General features: G+C 33.4%; 1 protein-coding gene across 1 annotated transcript in view; it reads left to right on the top strand.

Annotated features, from left to right (window-relative positions):
• The window catches only part of LOC143249573 (solute carrier family 4 member 11-like), a 208653-nt gene that overhangs the window by 95669 nt on the left and 92393 nt on the right, over window positions 1-20591 (top strand). Inside the window, 1 exon segment of the mRNA XM_076499674.1 lies at window positions 10810-10944. Coding sequence (XP_076355789.1) covers window positions 10810-10944 — 135 coding nt within the window.

Here is a 20591-nt window from a genome sequence, read left to right on the forward strand (position 1 = left end):
TAAGTGTATATGCGATTAGATTAAAAGTTATGCTCGGAATCTATGTATTAATTAGATATTAACGGACATATTAACTATGAAAGTTGAACTACATTACGCTTGAAATGAGTGAAAATGGAAAATAACTCGTACAAGATAGATAGAGAGGTTGTCACAGAAGAGATTATAAAACACAAAGTTACTAGACAGTTCGATGTATAGTTAGGTACCGTTGTCACAGAAGAGATTATAAAACATAAAGCTACTAGACAGTTCGATGTATAGTTAGGTACCGTTGTCACAGAACATCAAAGCAAGTGATCGTTTTAAATGGAATTAATAATAAAACAAACCAATATATTTATTAATAATTTAAAGTAAGACGTCGCAATTAATTTAAATCACTCGCAGTTTGGTTGAGTCCATAGATTTAGTCTTTTTTTACTCAGTCATGAAAAAAACGGATGGATATATTGTTACATGATTATGTCAACACTACAAAACATTAAGAAAATAACACACATTGTTAACGTTCGTAACAATGTATAAATTAAAGGTGCTTAGAAAAAACACACCAACTTTACTGTAATATAACCGGACATTCAAATGTTGTAAAAATTAATTGATTATTATTAAAAAGTTTAATAATACTTCTTTCTTTCATTATCTGTACAGCAAAAAATATAATCCCAAAGTTAAGATACTCTAACGTAAAATAAATAGCTAACTACACAAAATTAACTGTCTATTCTGCGACGTCTGCCCTAATAAGACATAAGCTGACTATTGTTATTAGGTTTTCAAAGAAGTTGATGTCACTAGTTTATACCAAGTAGTTTATTAATAAGAACAGGAAATGATTCAGTTTGATCTTACATTAAAAACAATTATCATCTTTAATAAATCTTATTCATTTAAGAGTTTTCAGTAAATTTCAGTATTTATTTTGTCTGCTGTTTTTCTGTAGGACAGCGATAAGACTGTGGACTCACGACTCAAAATAGGGGTTAGATTCCCGAGCTGGATACAGCAGATATCTTAACTAGCAAAATTATTTTTGTTTGATAACACTATGTAACAAAAAGTTTACTTTTGCTTGTTCCTAGGCAGAAAGTGTTATTTCCCAATTGCTTATGCCTAAAGTAAATGGAAAAGACCTATTTTTTCTCTTCAAACTTTGCTTTTGTGACCTTGGTAATGAAAATTTCAAATTTACCCATTTTCCAGAACATTTCAGGTAGATTCAGTGCTGAATAGCTGACAGAGAATTTTCTCGAACTTACATGAATTTATGAAGACCTTTCTAGAATGTTGTAGAAGCCTCAAAGCTGTGCTGCTCCATAACGAGAATAAGTATCCGTCTCTTCCCCTGGCTCATTCGGTGCACCTCAAAGAGGAATACAACAGAGTCAAGACCTTGTTAGAAGCCTTGAAGTATGATGAGTATGGCTGGGAGGTTATCGGAGATTTCAAAATGGTGGCATTCCTGATGGGTCTCCAAGGAGGCTTTACCAAGTTTCCCTGTTATCTTTCCCTTTAGAACAGCAGGGACACATAAGCGCACTACAACAGGAATCGCTGGCCACAACGGACCGAGTTCTCTGTGGGGAGGCACAATGTCAAGTTGAGCCACTAGTGGACCTCCAAAAGGTGTTGTTCCTATCATTGCACTTAAAATTGGGTCTTATGAAACAATTTGTCACAGCTCTTGATAAGAAGTCTGTAACCTTCAAGTACCTTCAAGACTTCTTCCTTAAGCTGTCTGATGCAAAGGTCAAAGCTGGTGTCTTCATTGGACCACAAATAAAGAAAATCCTGGAGTGCACAGAATTCCCCAAGGAGCTCAGTAGGAAGGGAAAAAAAGCTTGGGGAAGCTTTGTCGCAGTGGTTTGGGGATTCTTGGGTAATCATAAGGCCGAAAATTATGTGGCTCTGGTGAAGAACTACGGTATAATAGGCTGCAGGATGTCCCTGAAAGTCCATATACTTGACGCTAATCTTGAGAAATTCAAGAACATTGGAGAATACTCAGAGGAGCAAGGCGAGCGCTTCCATCAAGATATACTGGACTTTGAACGCCGCTACCAAGAAGCGTATAACGAAAACATGATGGGAGACTATATTTGGGGGCTGATACATGAAAGTGATTTACATTACAGTCGCAAATCTCTAAAAACTACTCACTTCTAAACATTTTAGTATAACTTTAGTATAAATACATGTAAATATTGATTCATATGTTGTTTTATTCAGACCTTATGTAAATGAAAATGTGCAAATTTGCCCTGTTTACATAGAAAATAGGTTAATTTCTAAATTTACATTATCCATGTCACAAAAGCAAAGTTTGAAGGGAATAATGGCCATTTTCTGTACTTTTACAACATAAGCAATTAAGAAACAACACATATTATCCAGGAACAAAATTTGTGTTACATAGTGTAATTATAACTGTACCTCTACGTTATAACGTGGCCCGGCATGGCCAAGCGTGTTAAGGCGTGCGACTCGTAATTCGAGGGTCGCGGGTTTGCATCCCCGTCGCGCTAAACATGCTCGCCCTTTCAGCCGTGGGGGCGTTATAATGTTACGGTAAATCCCACTATTCGTTGGTAAAAGAATCCCTCTAGTCTTACACTGCTAAATTAGGGGCGGCCAGCACAGATAGCCCACGAGTAGCTTTGTGCGAAATTCAAAAAACAAAGAAACGTTATAAGTTAGAATATTTTGCTTTAAAAACCTTCAAAATACTATTTTTAAGTTTTCGTAGCTTGAATATACACAATACAGAAAGAACTATACCTAGGCGAATAGCATTACGATCTCACGTATTTTAAAGTTGGTCAACGCAATTTACCGCCACAGCGCACGTGGAATTTTTATTAATTTTTTTAAACGCACGCACAAAAACCTGAATATTCTAATCGACACTTCTACAGTTTAACTTCTAATTAATAGTTACGAACTGCTGTGAAACCTGTTTGTATTAGTTGGGATAAAAGTGGATGGTGATCATAACATTTATTGTTTGTTAGATATAACCCGAAACTGTAGCGTTATTAGCTCTCAGGTTTACAAGTGAGCTACCAAAGAACTTAGAGTATAAAAAAGGTTATAGAAATTGGAATGTATTTTGACGCCTTGAATAGATTTTTTGGAAACTACTATAACACTGAAAATGATGTTGTCCTCTTTGATCTCAGTAGCAACTCTTGAGGTTGGATGAGCTTCAATAATTGAACTTACATGATAAACGAAATAATGTCAACATCACTTAAAACATTAACCCGAGTGCCCAAGTAATAAATAGTTTTTCCTGTATAAAACAAATGAATATTTTTATCTGCTCTAGTTTCAGACGCGTACTGTTATTCTGACTATGAATATCACTATAACTTTTATGTTATTCTGACCTTGAATATTACTATAACTTTTATGTTATTCTGACCATGAATATTACTATAACTTTTATGTTATTCTGACCATGAATATTATTATAACTTTCATGTTATTCTGACCATGAATATTACTTTAAATTCCAAGATATGTTGACAACGAACACTGATATACATTTTAGGCTGTTATTATTTTGAATGTTATTATTCTGACTACGTATATCACTATACATTCCACATTGTTCTGATTATAAATATTACTAAAACTTTCATGTTATTCTGATTATGACTATTAATTTTACTGGCGTGATATTCTGACAATGAATGTAAAATTCATTCCATGTTATTATGATTAAGAATAATACTATAACTTCCAATTTTTTTTATGAATATGAGTTTTATGATGACTTCCATACTACTATGACAATTCAGCCACCTACTTCCTCTAAGTTATTCATTTTGGCAAAGAATACACATTGCAGGTGGTTATAAACAAGATGTTAATATTTGTTATGAACGATAATATTTTTAAATGTTTTACAACTTAAAACAACGATCTAGTGCAGGAATTGTAGTATTTAGAGTCCAAAACTTAAAATAGAAATATTAACCTAATATTCCACGTTTGAAAGATAATTCAGAAACGAGGCTCATGGGATTAGATAGCAGTAACACATTCACCAGTTTCTTTCAGTAAGGGTTAGCCTGATGGTATCTGAATATAGAATCTTAACACTTAACATCATTTAGACTTCTTTTTTAGAGTAGTTTATACATCTTGTGACAATTACAAAATTTTTTTTCGTTAGGAATCTCTAATCAATACTAAATACTTTAAATATTAATAAATGTTAAAAATAACATTACATGTTAATTTTTTTATCTGGCAATGAACATTTAACTTTTATTTGGAAAGTGGTGAAAATTATATAGAAAAAATGAAAGTAACTCGAATAAAAATAATAAGAAGCAATATTTAAGTGGACTGTTTCTGTTGATGATAGTTATATTTTTAACAAATGAAATCGTTGGGCACTTAACTAAATTGCAGTCAACGAGTTATTTCCAGAAAAGCTTTGTTAAGGTCAATATTCTTTCCACATTAGAAAGGACTGTAGGTACTTGAAACCTATTACTCCCTGGTTGTCCGCAAGACTTGCAGAAAGATACTGTTTGCTTTTATAATGAAGGATTTAAGCAATGTTTAGTTTTTTAGATGTATCTACAGAATACAGCTGTTCTACAGAGTTTTTGAACTTATTTTTAACCTAAAAATAAAGAACAGAAACTAATTTATTTCCAGGTATATATAAACTTGTTTAATTGAATGCATATTTACATTAATATAAATGTTTATCTAACTTTATTACCATACTGTGTTAAGAAATATGTTTTTGGATGAAATCTTGGAACTTAGGTAATTATAGTTTAAGTGTTATTATCTTTTGTTAACTTTCTCATTACCTGTAAAATAGTTTTTAGTCGTTGCTGAGTGATATGTATTTTGTTTGTTTTCTAGCTAGCAGTATATTTCTCATGCTAACTTTGTTTTGCAAGTCGTTGCTAAGTGATATGTATATCACATGATATATGTGTATTTGTGTTCCAGCTGGAAGTATATATTTCATTTTAGTTTCCAAGCCGTTGTTAACGTATATGTATACTTATATATATTTGTTTTCTATCTAAGAGTATATATATATATATATATATCTGATGTTAGTTTTCATGTCGTTATTAAAGGATATATATATTTGTACTCTAGCTTGTTTCTTGTTAGTTTTTAAACCGTTGTTAGATGGTCACGTGATAGAAGGGTAGTTAAAGAACCATAAGTTACAGCTTCCATCAGAAGCAAATTCTGAAAGGCAACTGATAAAGATCCGTCTACGTATGTATGTCATTAATTTTTAACTGATAGCCTAGAGGAAAGGCAGCTTGGAAACAACTCTTAAAGACAACTTTTGTCTGGTAGGATAATGGTTTTTGACCGTCAAACTTATAGCTCATACATGTTCCCAAAGGTCAAAGGGCGGTTTTTTTGCGGCAACTAGCCTCGAACCAAGTGCCGTCGGATACATATTAGGATCACACTAGTCACTAGTCAGCAAGCTACGTCCAACTGCCTCATAGCGACAATGAAAAATTTATATTCAGATTGCAGATGTGTCCCTAGTAGCACTGGTTCAGCTCGCCTAGTAATAATAATAATGAACTTTAACATTAAGACTTACGTGACTAAGTGTTATATGAAAAAAAAATGAATAAAGAAGAGTTTACTTGTATAAGATTAATGGCTTACATCTTTGGCAGGTTTAGTAAAGCGTTTTATAGCATCCAACAGTCACAGGCTGCTCTTAATTAATGACTTAATTATTATCTCCATATCAACTGGTAAATGAAGAGTTAATTTTATCTTAATTTATCTGAAACATACATCGAAGTATGTGAAGCCTGAAGTTATTTTAAAATACCAAACATACTCTGAGCACGTTTTGTTATCACACATGCATGTACCCTATGAACTTGGAACCTTGAAAACATAAAAAGAAATTACAGAAAGGTCATTCTTTAAACATAGGGGATACATAAGTTTTAAATTTTCCCGTTTGTTTTACGAGTTCGTAAACCAACACAGTTATGCAATATTTAATTTTTAACACGAAAGTGTTAAATTTCCGAGTCATGTTTTATTCAGTTTTTTATAACGTAGTACCGAGTATGTAAAGTATAATGCAAATATTTTTATATTTAACATTTAAATGGTGTTAGGCAAAACATGTTAGGATATATCTTACAGTTGTTTTATAAAAGGCAGAATTTATTTGCAACAAATGTCAAAGTTATCACAAGTATTTTATTTGGTGGGGGGAAAAGAAATCGTAATTGGTTGTCAAATATTTTTGGATACGTAATACGGAAATTTACTTGATGCGATTGTTGCTTGGTCTTTAATGTCCGTCCATCTTGAGAGCTAAGACGATAACACTCGTTTTGCTCTTCACAGTGGGGCGTCATTATTAACAGAGTAACTTCAAACCATGATCAGAAATAGTTCAACATTCAGTTAAAATAAAAACATAATCTTGGATCTTAAGATATTATATTATTCCGCAATTTCATAGCAACGCTCCCTAAAGTTTTTGCATCCCTAATGCCTCTATAAATCACACCGTGTATACTCGCCCTTTCAGCCATGGGGTCGTTATAAAGATACGGTCAATTACACTATTCGTTGACAAAAGATTATCCCAACAGTTAGCAGTGTGTGATGTTGACTTCTCTCTAATTTTATACTGCTAAATTAGGGATGACAAGCGTAGATAACATTCGTGCAATTCTAAACTGAACCTCTATAAATACAGATGTTGATATTCCTTTTACTGAGCAGTACGTTAGAACTATAATGTTTATAATTAACGCATTTTCAATAGAGCAAGGAAGAAAAGCAATAATTTGTATCAAGGCAGTGAGCGAGGCAGAAAAACAGAATTTTAATCATTGTTTGCTTGATACCTTCATTCAAAAATCTTGGGAGAGAGAATATTATGATTCAATAATAAAACATAGGCACGCACATGAAAAAACAAAACGGATTTAGTATATGTGATAATAGTACGGAATAACGAAGTTGCAAGCTCTAACTTACCACGAATCTAAACGATGGAGACTGTTAATGTTGCCAGTTCTGTTCTGTAATTAAACTCATTTAGTCTCATGTTTCACTACTGTATGCAACGCTAAACAAGATCATATTTTCGTGTTAAACGCATACAGAATACTAAACTGTACTTTATTTCATTTCTTGGTTTGATTTTTAAATTGCCAAGTTTAAGTCTCTGATGGTTCATTAGATTAAAATTATCAGGGCCTTAAATAATAAACGCTACTCACAGTTTAACTGCCATACTTTGTCATGTCCTTAAATATCATAACTTCGTTTGATAGAACAACAACGAAAAAGAAAATAAATTACGTTAGCGAAGACCAATTTAAGTAGCGTTATGTTGTTTCTTGTTTTATTTTATTGGCACTAATTATGTCTATCATACGGAATATAAATACTGTTAAAGAGTGCGGACATAAACTTTTGTTTAATTAATGGGGAAAAATAATCAACATTTCTGGTGTAACTTTTCCATTCTTTACTCCTTAAATTACGAACCGCATGTTAAAATTCTGATCTCTGCTGAGATGGAGATATAGTTTCGATAAAAATAAGTTTTGTTCCTGATTGTGATATAAGTGTGTTTAATTACACGACACCAGTAAAATTCTGTTAAGTGTAAAACGTTGTGATTAGAGAGAGGATAAAAAGCGTTTTGCGGTGCGTCAGTAGCAAAGAAATGAAACAGTTTATAAAAAACAACAATTTTACGTTTTTATTGCTAACAATTTTATTGCTAGACAAGGAAAACAGCCTTGTTTGTCTATGTACGGAAATCTTCGGGGCGTCCATATTAACCATTTATAAAAAGGCAATCTCTACTTATTTGTTTTGTTTCTGAAATAAAGAAACAGTAAACTCTAGAAGAGAGGATCTTTTAACATGAAACAAAACTGCAGTCATCTGGGAAGAAGAAAGCAAAAAGAAGAAACTGCTAGATTCGCAATCTAAGGGTCGCGGGTTTGAATCTCCCTCACTGAATATGCTCACCATTTCAGCTGTGAGGGCGCTATAATATGAGGAGGAATGCCACTATTCGTTAGTTTGATTGTTTTTTTGTTTTTTTTTAATCTTGCGCAAAACTACACGAGGGCTATCTGCCGTCCCTAATTTAGCAGTGTAAGACTAGAGGGAAGGCAGCTAGTCATCACCACCCACGGCCAACTCTTGGGCTATTCTTTTACCAATGAATAGTGAGATTGACCTTCAATTTATAACGCCCCCACAACTGAAAGGGCGAGCATGCTTGGTGTGACGGGGATTTGAACCTCCCCACGCCTTAACACATCTGGCTATTCGTTAGTAAAAGAATAAGTAGTCCAAGGGTTGACGGTGGGTGGTGTTGACTGTGCTCTCCTTTTATTCTATCACTGCTAAATTACGGTCGGATAACACTTTATGACATATCACTTACTGCTTGAACTAAAACAGCATTTTGGCTTCTTTCGCTCAAGAATGTTTGGGCTGATTATAGAGTACGTTTCAGTGTTCGCAAAATAAAGAAAAGTTTAAAGAAAAATAGGTTTTTGTTCTTCATGGAAGCATAACGTGAAGTTTCGGGAGGTAAACAAAATACGTAATTTGTAATAGCAATACGTTGTTTTAATGACATTAACAAATGCTAAATTTATAACAGCAAAGAACTCAAGTTTTGAACCCATACATTATTTTGATAACGTAAAGAAAATACAGAAATTACAACACCACACCAGTAGGTTCTACTAATGAAGAAGAGAAATATATTTAAAAAATGACAAGTTCTGTTGATAATTCGAAGAAAACGTAAACTTTATAATATTATTACGTTATTTTAATTTACGTAAAATATCATTAATATAAAAGCAAAATGTGCTCATATCTTCCCCACAAAGCTTATCATATTTCCATATAAATATTTTTAATTATTAACGCGCGTCGATAATACAATATATATTTAAAAAATAAAAATATTACTTATTTGATGCAAAAGTTATTTCATTAAATTAAAACGGTAATTCTTGGAGAGCGTCTTATTTTCAGCGTAGCTTTTTAGTGTATATTTTTCAAGAAGTTAGGATAAATTATCTCATGTCGAGAAGATTCGGTTAAACTTTTTCATATTTGCTACAGGTTTGTAAAGAAACAGCGACAAATATTCGGATTTACAATGATAAAATCAGGTGGCTCGATTCCACTTTGTGGACACATTAGGTAACCCGCTGTAGTTTTGTTATATGAAAACACACATACACTTCTGGATAAATATTTTTTTTTTTTTGCACAGTGAGACACGCCACGACAAGAAAAATATTAGACGGAAAAAAAAATGTTTACTAAAATGGAATAATCAACAAATTTTATTTAGCTATTTTATGGTTGAATTTTTAAACGTTTAGCACTTCTTAAAAATATTTTCTCAAAGACATTCATCTTTCACAGTATTGCACTTTATTTTAAGAAATTCATCTGTGGATCTGAAGCATACATAATATATATATATACATTTTCATTCATTTCATACAACTCTAAATATCCTGGTAACGAATGATCTTACGTAACAAATATTTGTTTCGTGACGTTTCTAACATTAGTGTATCAGTTATTAGCTACAAGCGATTTATTTTATTTTAGAAATGTTGCTTTCATCACTGTGGCGTCTTCTGTGGAGCTTGTTCGTTTGTTTCTTTTTGAGTTTCGTGCAAAGCTACACGAGGGCTATCTGTGCCAGCCGTCCCTAATTTAGCAGTGTAAGACTGGAGGGAAGGCAACTAGTCATCACCACTCACCGCCAACTCTTGGGCTACTCTTTTACCAACGACTAGTGGGATTGAACGTCACATTATAACGCCCCCACGGCTGAAAGGGCGAGTATGTTTGGTGCGACGGGGATTCGACCCTGCGACCCTCAGATTACGAGTCAAACTCTGTGGGACGGAAAATAAATAATCTTGGTATAAGTTATAGCATATTCACCAGAAGCATAAAAAAGTAATACGTACTCGGAATGTGAAAGTTCACGGGATAAACATATTTATGAATTTCTATGAAGTAATTTAAAAGTAGCTGTTAGGTCAAAAAGGTTAAAGAAACAAAACACAAAATTGCCTGCAATTTTCATCTATGTTTTAATCCTTTTAAGTACGAATATTAAAATAAAAACGCAAACGGAACGATAAAACGTTTATGTTACGGGACTGCGCATCCACTAGTGGAATAAACATGTGTTGCACACTTTGTAGTCGGAGAGGTCCGGCGCTCCTTCCCGGAAACTGCACTGCCATGATGATATTGATTTTTACTTCTTGCTCTACACTACCAATATTTCGCACCGGATTCGGGTTGCATCATTCCTGTTTCCATGTGAAAAGGTGATGCATGGACAAAATATGTCCGAGATAAGTGAGTAGACAACTATAAAACGAACTAGTCGTGAAGGACCGCTGGATACGTCCAGCAAGATAGTGTATGATCACCTAGTCCTTTGCACCGATAAGACAGAGCGACTGGAGACACACGCTATAGCGGGTTCCGATGACTTTGATCTCTCTCGAGCCTCACCTGGCTACTCGCGGGTGTATGGAGCGATTAGCGGCTTCCCAATCTCAGGTAGAGCTTATCAGCCACCTGACACTGACGGTTCTTGAAAGCGACAATGACCCTCCCTCGGGAACATGTGAGACGGACAGCAGAAACTGTCCGATTAACCAAAGCCTTTCTCCTCATACCAGTAGTCATTGTAGCACTAATTGTAAGCATACTGACGATATGCTCCTCCATTGTACTTTACAGAGACTTCCAATGAAAGACTTTGGGGCTGAGGTGCGCGCATCTATGGACGTCGACCAGTTTTTGAACCAAGCTGTGCTCTTGCTGGATGTTCAAGAGACCTCGTTGGAAGGCGTTGTTGACAGGATGTTACAGAAGGTAAGTGTTTTAATCTCTATGAATAATAACTATTTGTAAAGCGTGAAATGCTATATATATATACCTAAATTATGTTGTTTGTTATAAAGCACAAGCCTACACAAAGGGCTGTCTACGCTCGGCCCACCAGTGATATCGAAACCTGATTTCTAATAGTATAAGTCCGCAGTCATACCACTGAACCACTGGGGCACTCTAAATTCTGAGCCTTTCCTTCCACATGTCTCTATATCTATGTTAGGTCTAGCTTTTTAATAACTTTCTATAACTCACTGTTTTCAATATCTAAAATGATTAAATATTTTGTCACTTCCATGCTAATTTTGGCTTTATGAAGATAAAACAAATACCACTTTTCTTATGGAATGGGAGCCATCATGTAGCTCAAGTTAATTGTCTGTGATTTCCATGAAAACTATAATCTTATATTAGGATCAAGCGGTTGAGATTTTGGTAACTAAAACCTGTTTTTGTTTCAGAACAGAGTTCCTTGTTCCAGTGTTTAGTAGTCCTCGATTTAAAACTAGGTACGAAAAATTTACTGGGTATTGCAGGCAACAAAAAAGCGCTAGTGTACGAAACGATTTGTTTGTTGTGTTAAACACAAGACCACACAATAAGCTACGTGTGCTCTGACTGTCAAGGGTATTAAAACCTGATTACTGGCTTCATAATTTTGCACACTCTGCAGATTTACTGAGGAACAGGAGGTGCATAATGATCTAAGTGTTGCATGTTTCAAAATATTCTCCACTGGAACTTTCATTCTCAATTTTGTTAAAATTAAAATAATAGAATAATCATGAGGATACACCAGTCCTTACTGATTAATTAATTACTATAAGTTTTATATAGTGTTATTTTAAGGTATTTTCCATGAAAGAACTCGAAATTTTCTTATTACTTTAATTTTATATTTGAAACTAGGTTATCGAACATAATTTTAAGTAAACAAACTTTAATAACGAATACAACTCACAGAAAACTCCATAAACTTAACTGTTTTATGCTCTCTGTTATTTTATCATTAAAGATGCAAAACGGACAATCTAAGTTATGTCAGCTGCAGGATTTGAATCTCAAAGATCTCAAACTTACAGTTGAGCTACCAGCGAGGCATTATACATTTTAAATAAATTGTAATACTCGAAGACGGTAAACTGCAAGTTACATAAAATATCTGTTGCTAATGTTGTTCTAAACTTGTTTTGAGTAACTTGCATATAAAAAGCAAATTTTGGCTTACATTACCCTTTTAAATGACGTTACTTGATCCCAAGACATATTCCTTAAATTTCTGGTTTATGTAAAATAATTTTTTTAAAGTCACAAACGCTAAATATTATTCTGATACAATAGATGTTGCATTTTCTCATACTTTGTAAGCCCAGCATGGCCAGGTGGTTAAGGTACTCGACTCGTAATCTGAGGGTTGCGGGTTCGAATCCCCGTCACACCAAACATGCTCGCCCTCTCAGTCGTGGGAGCGTTATAAAATGAAGGTCAATCCCACTATTCGTTAATAAAAGAGTAACTCAAGAGTTGGCGGTGGTGGTGATGACTAGCTGCCTTCCCTCTACTCTTACACTGGTAAATTGGGGACAACTAGTGAAGATAGCCTTCGAGTAACTTTGCGTGAAATTCAAAACAAACCATATTTTGTAACTAGGCTTTTTCATTAAGATAGGTGTCTACTAGAGTCTGCATAGGCCTGGGCGACATGATGTACGATATAGTTGTTTGGATATTGAAACATTGTTGCTAAGAGTTTAGTTTGTTTAGAATATATTTAAGGAAATAATAACAGATGAGTTGTTGTAATTTTTTCTATACAGTTGTTGAGAAAGGAACCTCTTCAGTTTATTAGAAGTGGATGAAATATACAAAACATGGATTTTTTAGTATTTGTGACTTTTTCTGTGAATTTTCAAGTATGAGTTTTTAATTTATTATTATGTTTATATACAATCCTTATGATGGCTTTGCCTTTTGAAATCTTTTAAATAACACAGTTCGAATCAACATTAGGTTTTAAAACTTCTATGAATGTATTTATTCTCTCCATTCAATTTTATTATAAAACAAATACTGTCATTATAACTCTCAAACCTGAAAGTTATTAAGAAGGCGATAATTGCCAATGGTTTCTTTGATGATTTGACTTCCACACTTCCATTTCTCATGCAGATATTTATAAAGCAACTTTTAAAAATAATCTACAATTCCAAATTTGTGGCGCCATTATGAAACTATGAACCAAATGTAGGACGATCAGCAACATTTGAATGCTGGATTTCAGTTCTTAATTAAACTTTTAATTTCAATGTTCAAAAAGCAAAAGTACAATTCATTGAAGAAAAAAGACAGTCTGTATTTCATTTCCTTGAGGTATTGGGCTTTAATGACATAGGGAAGAACTACCTTAGAGGTTGAAGATTTTTGGACAATTTTTTTCTTTGGAGAAACGGGGAAAATAATTAATGAGATTTTTTTCGAACAATTACTTTCAGCAGTTGAGTTTTTTATGTTTCATGCAAGCAAATTTTATCTTACTTAAAACACGTCCAAGTCATTATCTGAAATTTTATAAAGATACATTTGCAGACCTATTGGTGGTTATTTATCTTGTTCATCAGTGCTTTTTCTTTGCTATGTGTAAATTACTTGAATAATTTAGTTGCTGCATGTAGTTTTTTTTTTTTGTGTGTGATGCATTTGGTCGAGGGCCTGGCATGGCCTAGCGCGTTAAGGCGTGCGCTTTGTAATCTGAGGGTCGCGGGTTCGCGCCCGAGTCGCGCCAAACATGCTCGCCCTCCCAGCCGTGGGGGCGTTATAATGTGACGGTCAATCCCACTATTCGTTGGTAAAAGAGTAGCCCAAGAGTTGGCGGTGGATGGTGATGACTAGCTGCCTTCCCTTTTAGTCTTACACTGCTAAATTAGGGACGGCTAGCACAGATAGCCCTTGAGTAGCTTTGTGCGAAATTCCAAAACAAACAAACACAGCATTTGGTCGAATTTAGTGCCTACAAAGAGTTCTGTTTTTTGGTGTATTTTATGATATTTTTGGAAAGAGGTGAAACAGTCCAATTTCTGTATGTAAAATATTTAGTGTTTTTTAGTATTTGTTTCTGGCTCTTTTATAAGTATATAAAAAGATACATATCACTTACTATCTGACTGTGATATTTTCAATTTATAATATTCCATACATTTTAGTATCCGTGTATAAAAAAATACATATATTACTGTCTGATTTTAGTACTTTTTGCCTGTAATATTTGATACAATTTAGAGCGAGCATGTTTGGAGTGACGAGGATTCAAACTCGCGACCCTTAGGTTACGAGTCGAGCGCCCCAACCGATGGGGCGATGATGATGAAATATTATGAAAATACTCTAGTGTCTCTACTAGACAATCAGAGTTGAGTGATAAAGATAAAAATAACGAGCTAAAACTCAAACAAACCGAGCTTGAACAAGGCAGTATCAAAGCTTAGAGAGCAAACGCATATCGAAGCCGAGAAAGAAATTAGGCTGAAAGAAATAGACATCAGGCTCAACTCCGATCGACCAAGGCAAAATGTTAACTTTGAACTTCATCGATATAATTAAATGCCACCTTTTAATGCAAATGAAGTTGATAAATATTTCCAATCACGGAATGGCTCACCGATAAATGATCATTATTATTTCAAAGTGTTTTAATTGGTAAAGCACAAAAGCGTATGCCGCTCTGTCTTTAAAAGATTGTACGGATTATGGTAAGGTTAAAACAACTATTTTCAAAATATACGAGTTAGTACAGGAGGCTTATCTCCAAACGTTTCGAGATTATCGCAAACAAGATAATTAAACTTATATGGAATACAAAAAAAGAGGTTTATTTTGATCGATTGTGTATTGAGGGTGGCTTTGCTAATGTTCCTATTCATAACAATTACTTGGTATTAGACCTAGTTTCGGGACGAACTCTGCTAATTAAGGGTATATTATTATTGTTGGCGAGGTGAAAAGTTGATGCTGAACTCAGAATGGTTAGCAAGCCAATCATTGTTTCATATGAGGATGTTGTTGTAGTTGGGGAGAAACCACACGTGTTTCCCTCGTGTGCTGTGACTCGAGCTCAGGCTAACATATTAAGCTAAAACCAAATGATAGATGCGTGTTTAGAGGACGTTATTATACATTTATCTCAGATATTTTTGGGTCAGACGGGAATCTTGTGACAATTCCTTAGCAAGTGGTAATGATAGGCGTGAGGGATCTGGCTCACTTGGTGAAGTTCCATTTGCTAGAAGTAAACTGATCACTGAACAAGAAATGCATCCACAGATTTCTTCACTATTTATATATGCACCCACACAAGATGAACTGGAGAAAGTTCCAAATGGTTATTTTTTTTCAAAGTGCTCATGAGGGAATGAAGACCACCAGATGTGCTTGCTTCAAACTATTGGGAAATAGCTTACCAAATAGTTGTTCCCAAAGCACATGGTTCTGAAATATTGAAAGTAGCCGATGACAACTCCCCGTGTAGGTATTATTAACAAGACATATGATAAAATTATGAGACATTTTGTTTGGCCAAAAATTAGACACGATGTTTTTCAGTTTTATAAAACTCGTCATACCTGTCAGTTGGTTGGAAAACATAACAAGAAAATTCCTTCTATACCTATCCCAGCTCGGTCGTGTGATTATGGATTGTGTTAACTCAAAAAAAAAGATAACATACGTATTTAATCCCTTTTACGCGCTAAGTAACTTTATGATGAAAATGTAATTTGTATTCATTGTGTTATGTACTGTCATGATTATTGAAGTTGTATAATTTTTTGATAATGTATTATATATAATGTATTGTTAGCAATGTATGTGAATATATAATATGCTAGTTAAAAATGTCTAATGCCAAGTTTTTAATTTTTAAGGACGGAGGTGTAATGGATTTACTAATTTATATCTATTTTAATGTCTGTGTTTGTTTTAAAATGTATCTAACTTATATTGTTAAATGTGTATTGCGAAAGTTCCGCCAATTATATAAATTTGCAGAAGATTCTGGAGCGTAAGAATCAACAACATACGTTTTACGAAACCACTAGCGTATATTCGAACATTGTTATCAACTGAACTTTCGAGAAAAATTTATAAGTTTAAAAGTTTATAAATCGATGCGCCAAGAGACATTTTAATATTGTTGGTTTGCTACAAATAGTATGCTATAAACCTCGGAAGCTACACTTCTGATAAATGCTTATTAATAAGAATACTACAGATATTTGACCAGGAACATTTATAGATTTCGAGCATTATGAACCGTTCAACTTCAGATAGAAGACGAAGTATTGTTTGCTAGTTTGTAAAAGTTTGTATAAAAATCATTATTTGTAATAACAGTTATTATAAATTGTATTGTTGTTTGTATATTAAAATCTATTTGTGTCAAGAAAAACAATTGTTTGCATCAATATTGTTGGCAAGTGTCATAAATATGATAGATATCGACACTCAATTCAAAATATTTCACTCATTTGTGTAATTCGTTTAATGCAAAAAATCTGAAGGTTTTAGTTTCAGTTTGTAATTTGTTACAATTAGTATGTGTAATACATTTTAATGCCCATTTCTAGATCATTCTGTCTAACATATTGGATGCGTTTTAATGTATATTTGTGTGCTATAGGAATGAAGTATATTATACATTTCTAGTGCTATTTCTAAATCATTCTGTGTAACATATTTGTTATATTTTAAAGCATATTTGTGGTGCTATGGGAATTAAGAGCGTGATATAGTTCAATGCCAGTTAGTAGTTCCTTCTTATTAAAATATTTTGTGTATTTTGTGGTCTATTTGTTAGAATGTGAAACAAGTATGTGCTTGTACGTAGATTTTCTTTAGGTGTTCTATGAATTTATGTGTTTTTAACATTTGAAATGCATTACAGTTTGTAATATGATTCAAAAGTACTGGTTTTGTTTTTCTACTGTGGTGTAATAGTTGTGTAATACTGAAAATGTGCTGACATGAGATGATTAGACATATTTTTGGCCGTATGTTACCTGACAAGATACCATCGTATTAAGGTCAAATCAAGGTAATACAAAAGCATAAACTTACATACTTTTATAAATACTTTGCACTAAAGCAAAATATTTTCGATTTATGGGAATATCGTTGTGAGATATAATTTTCATAATAACGCATTTTACCCCAGACCGATAATTTCAGGTTAGAATTTGCTTGATCTTGATTTGATATTAACAAATGGTCCTTAATGTTTCTAAACACGTTATGTCTGCTGATTTTTGATATTCCACAGCAACTTGACAAAAATTAGGAAAAACAGAACTTTCGACTCACTCTCTATATATTGCAGTTTTGTGGTCTAAAAACGTGATGCATTTTAATGTATGCTGTGGATTCTCACAAGTGAAGCACGTGACATATTATCATGTCAGTGGCCCGGCATGGCCGAGCGCGTTAAGGCATGCGCTCGTAATCTGAGGGTCGCGGGTTTGCATCCGAGTCGCGCTAAACATGCTCGCCCTCCCAGCCGTGGGGGCGTTATTATGTGACGCTCAATCCCACTTTTCGTTGGTAAAAGAGTAGCCCAAGAGTTGGCGGTGGGTGGTGATGACTAGCTGCCTTCCCTCTAGTCTTACACTGCAAAATTAGGGACGGCTAGCACAGATAGCCCTCGAGTAGCTTTGTGCGAAAATTCAAAACAAAATCATGTCAGTTTTAGGTGTTTGCATTTAAAGAATTGTTTTGCCATTTGGTGTCTTTGCGTAATATCATACAAGCGAAACGTGATATATTTCATGTAATACTCCCGCGTGGTATACTTAAGATATTTTAATGTGTATACAGTTCTTTACAAACAAAGCATGCGACACGTTTTAAATTTTTTATTGTTTTATCTGTTTAAAGTATTTAATGTTCGAGTGATTTTGAATGAGACACGTGCAATACATTTTAGAGTATGCTCATAAGTTTTATGTATATTATTTGATCCGTTTTAATTTTACATTTATAAGCAGTTTTTGCATTTTTGTGTTTGTTTGTGATTCCTTACGATTGAAGTATGTGATAGTTGTTATTCAATGTTTCTAAACTTTAGTGTGTAAAGTATTTGATGCAGCTCTTTACGAGTAAAACATGTGATAGATTTTATTCTATGTTTCTAAACTTCCGTGTGTAAAGTATTTGATGCAACTTTTTACGAGTAAAGCATGTGGTAGATTTTATTCTATTTCCAAACTTCAGTGTGTAAAGTATTTGATGCAATTCTTTACGAGTGAAGCATGTGATAGATTGACATATTTGACATATTCCTCTAGTGACACAAAAATATGTCTGTGGATTTACAACGCTAGAAGCCAGGTTTCTGTATCCGTGGTATAAAGAACACTGGTAGTCTCTTGTGGAACTACAAATAAACTATTTCTACATATGTAATTTTATGTGTATGTTTCCGTGTAAATTAATTAATGTTTTCTTCTAGCTATTTAACGTTGAAATATGTGGTGCATTCGTGTTGAGTCTATAGTTTGTTTGTTTTTTTAAATAAAATATTTATTTATTTTAGTAATTCTACATAAATCCGTACGAGTAAATCATGTGATACACTTTAGTGTTTTATTTAGAGAATATGATGTGTTGTAACATCTTCTTTAATTCTTTTTTTCAAACTTTTTTTGCTTCCTATAGCTGGTTCATATTTTTCTTCGAATGAAGGAAGTAATATATTTTAGTATTCTGTTTGTAATTCCTTCCAGGTAAATCATTTGATTCATTTTATGGTATAAATTTCTATTTATTCAATTATTAGTAAATAATGTCACATTAATTAGTTTTTTATTTCTATTTCTGTGTAAAATAGATAATGTATTTTGGCGTCTCTGTCATTTTTAAGGGTGAAGCGTTTGGTAAACGTTAACATGTTTATTTACTTTTCCAATGTTTAATTGTTGAAGCATTTTAGTGTCTGTTTCTTGTCCATTATGGGCGAAGATAAAGGATTATTTTATCATACGTAAATAGGTTGACAGTGTAAAGTAAGTGATGCATTTTATAGTCTGTTGTTTTTATGGGTGAAGTGTAAGGTACATTTTACGGAGTAAAATAGCTCATGACTTTAGTATCTGATTGTTGTTCTTTAAAGATGAATAGTTTGGTACCTTTAATGATACGTAAGTAGTTTTACAATTTAAAATAGCTCAGGCACTTTAGTAAATGTTTCTTCTTCTTTAAAGGTAAAGAGTGAAGTATCTTTTATGATATCTAAGTCGTTTTACAATGTAAGATAGCTCGTGCACTTAAGTAAATGTTTGTTGTTCTTTAAGGGTAAAGAGCGTGGTTCCCTTTATGATACGTAAGAAGTTTTACAACGAAAAATAGCTCATGTACTTTAGAACTTGTTTGTTGTTCTTCAAAGGTAAAGAGTGTTGTACCTTTTATGATATGCAAGTAGTTTTACAACGAAAAATAGCTCACGTACTTTAGAACTTGTTTGTTGTTCTTCAAAGGTAAAGAGTGTTGTACCTTTTATGATATGCAAGTAGTTTTACAAAGTAAAATGGTTCATGCACTTTAGTTTCTGTTTGTTGTTGTTTAAAGGTAAAGAGTGTAGTACCTTTTATGATATGTAAGTAGTTTTATAGTATAAAATAGCCCATGCATTTTAGTATCTGTTTGTTGCTTATTAACAGTGTCGTTCTGTTTATGATATATATAGTTTTACAATTTAAAATAGCTCATGCTTTTTAGTATCAGTTTGTTTATCTTTAAGGGTAAAGAATGTGGTACCTTTTATGATACGTAAATAATTTTATTTACAGTGTAAAATAGGTCATGCAATTTACTATCTCTTTGTTTGTGTTTAAAGGTAAAGAGTGTAGTACCTTTTATGAAAGGAACTACACTCTTATGATATGCATATAGCTTTACTGTGTAAGATAGCTGGTATATTGTAATTTGTTTCAAAAGTGAAGCGTGTGATACATTTTACCACCTGTAGATAGTTTTGGCGTTTAAAATTGCTTATGCATTTTAATGTCTGTTTGTTCTTCTTTAAGGATAAGTTGTACCATGTATACGTATCTTTACAGTGTAAAATATTTCATGTGTTTATTGCGTGTTGTTCTTTAAGGGTGAAGAATGTGATACATTTTATCTTTTATATCTAGTTCTGCAGTGTATATTTGTAGAAGTATTTTACTGGCTGTTTCTCTTTGCTTAAAAGTGAAGCTTGTGGTTCTTTCACTATATACAGTCATGTGAAAAAGTTAGGACACCCTATGAAAGCCTGTGTATTTTTGTAACATTTTTGGATATATAGATATTTAATCTCAATTTTAACAATACTGAGAGATTATAGGAATATAACTAAACAATTAAAACTGAAGAAAAGACTTTTCAAGATCTTATGTAAATGTAATTCTACAAAAATGCATATTCTAACTGAGGAAAAAGTTAGGACACCACCACATTTATTCCCACTTAAAATGGTTCAACTCACACACAGGTGTATCACACCAGGTGCACATGATTAGAAGATCGTTACTCAGCATTTTGAATGAGGCTTGCCCTATTTAAACTTCATACATTTAGTTTGGTGTGCCCCTGACTGTTGAAGT

Source organism: Tachypleus tridentatus, chromosome 4, assembly GCF_004210375.1.
Source record: "Tachypleus tridentatus isolate NWPU-2018 chromosome 4, ASM421037v1, whole genome shotgun sequence".
Taxonomy (NCBI): Eukaryota; Metazoa; Arthropoda; class Merostomata; order Xiphosura; family Limulidae; genus Tachypleus; species Tachypleus tridentatus.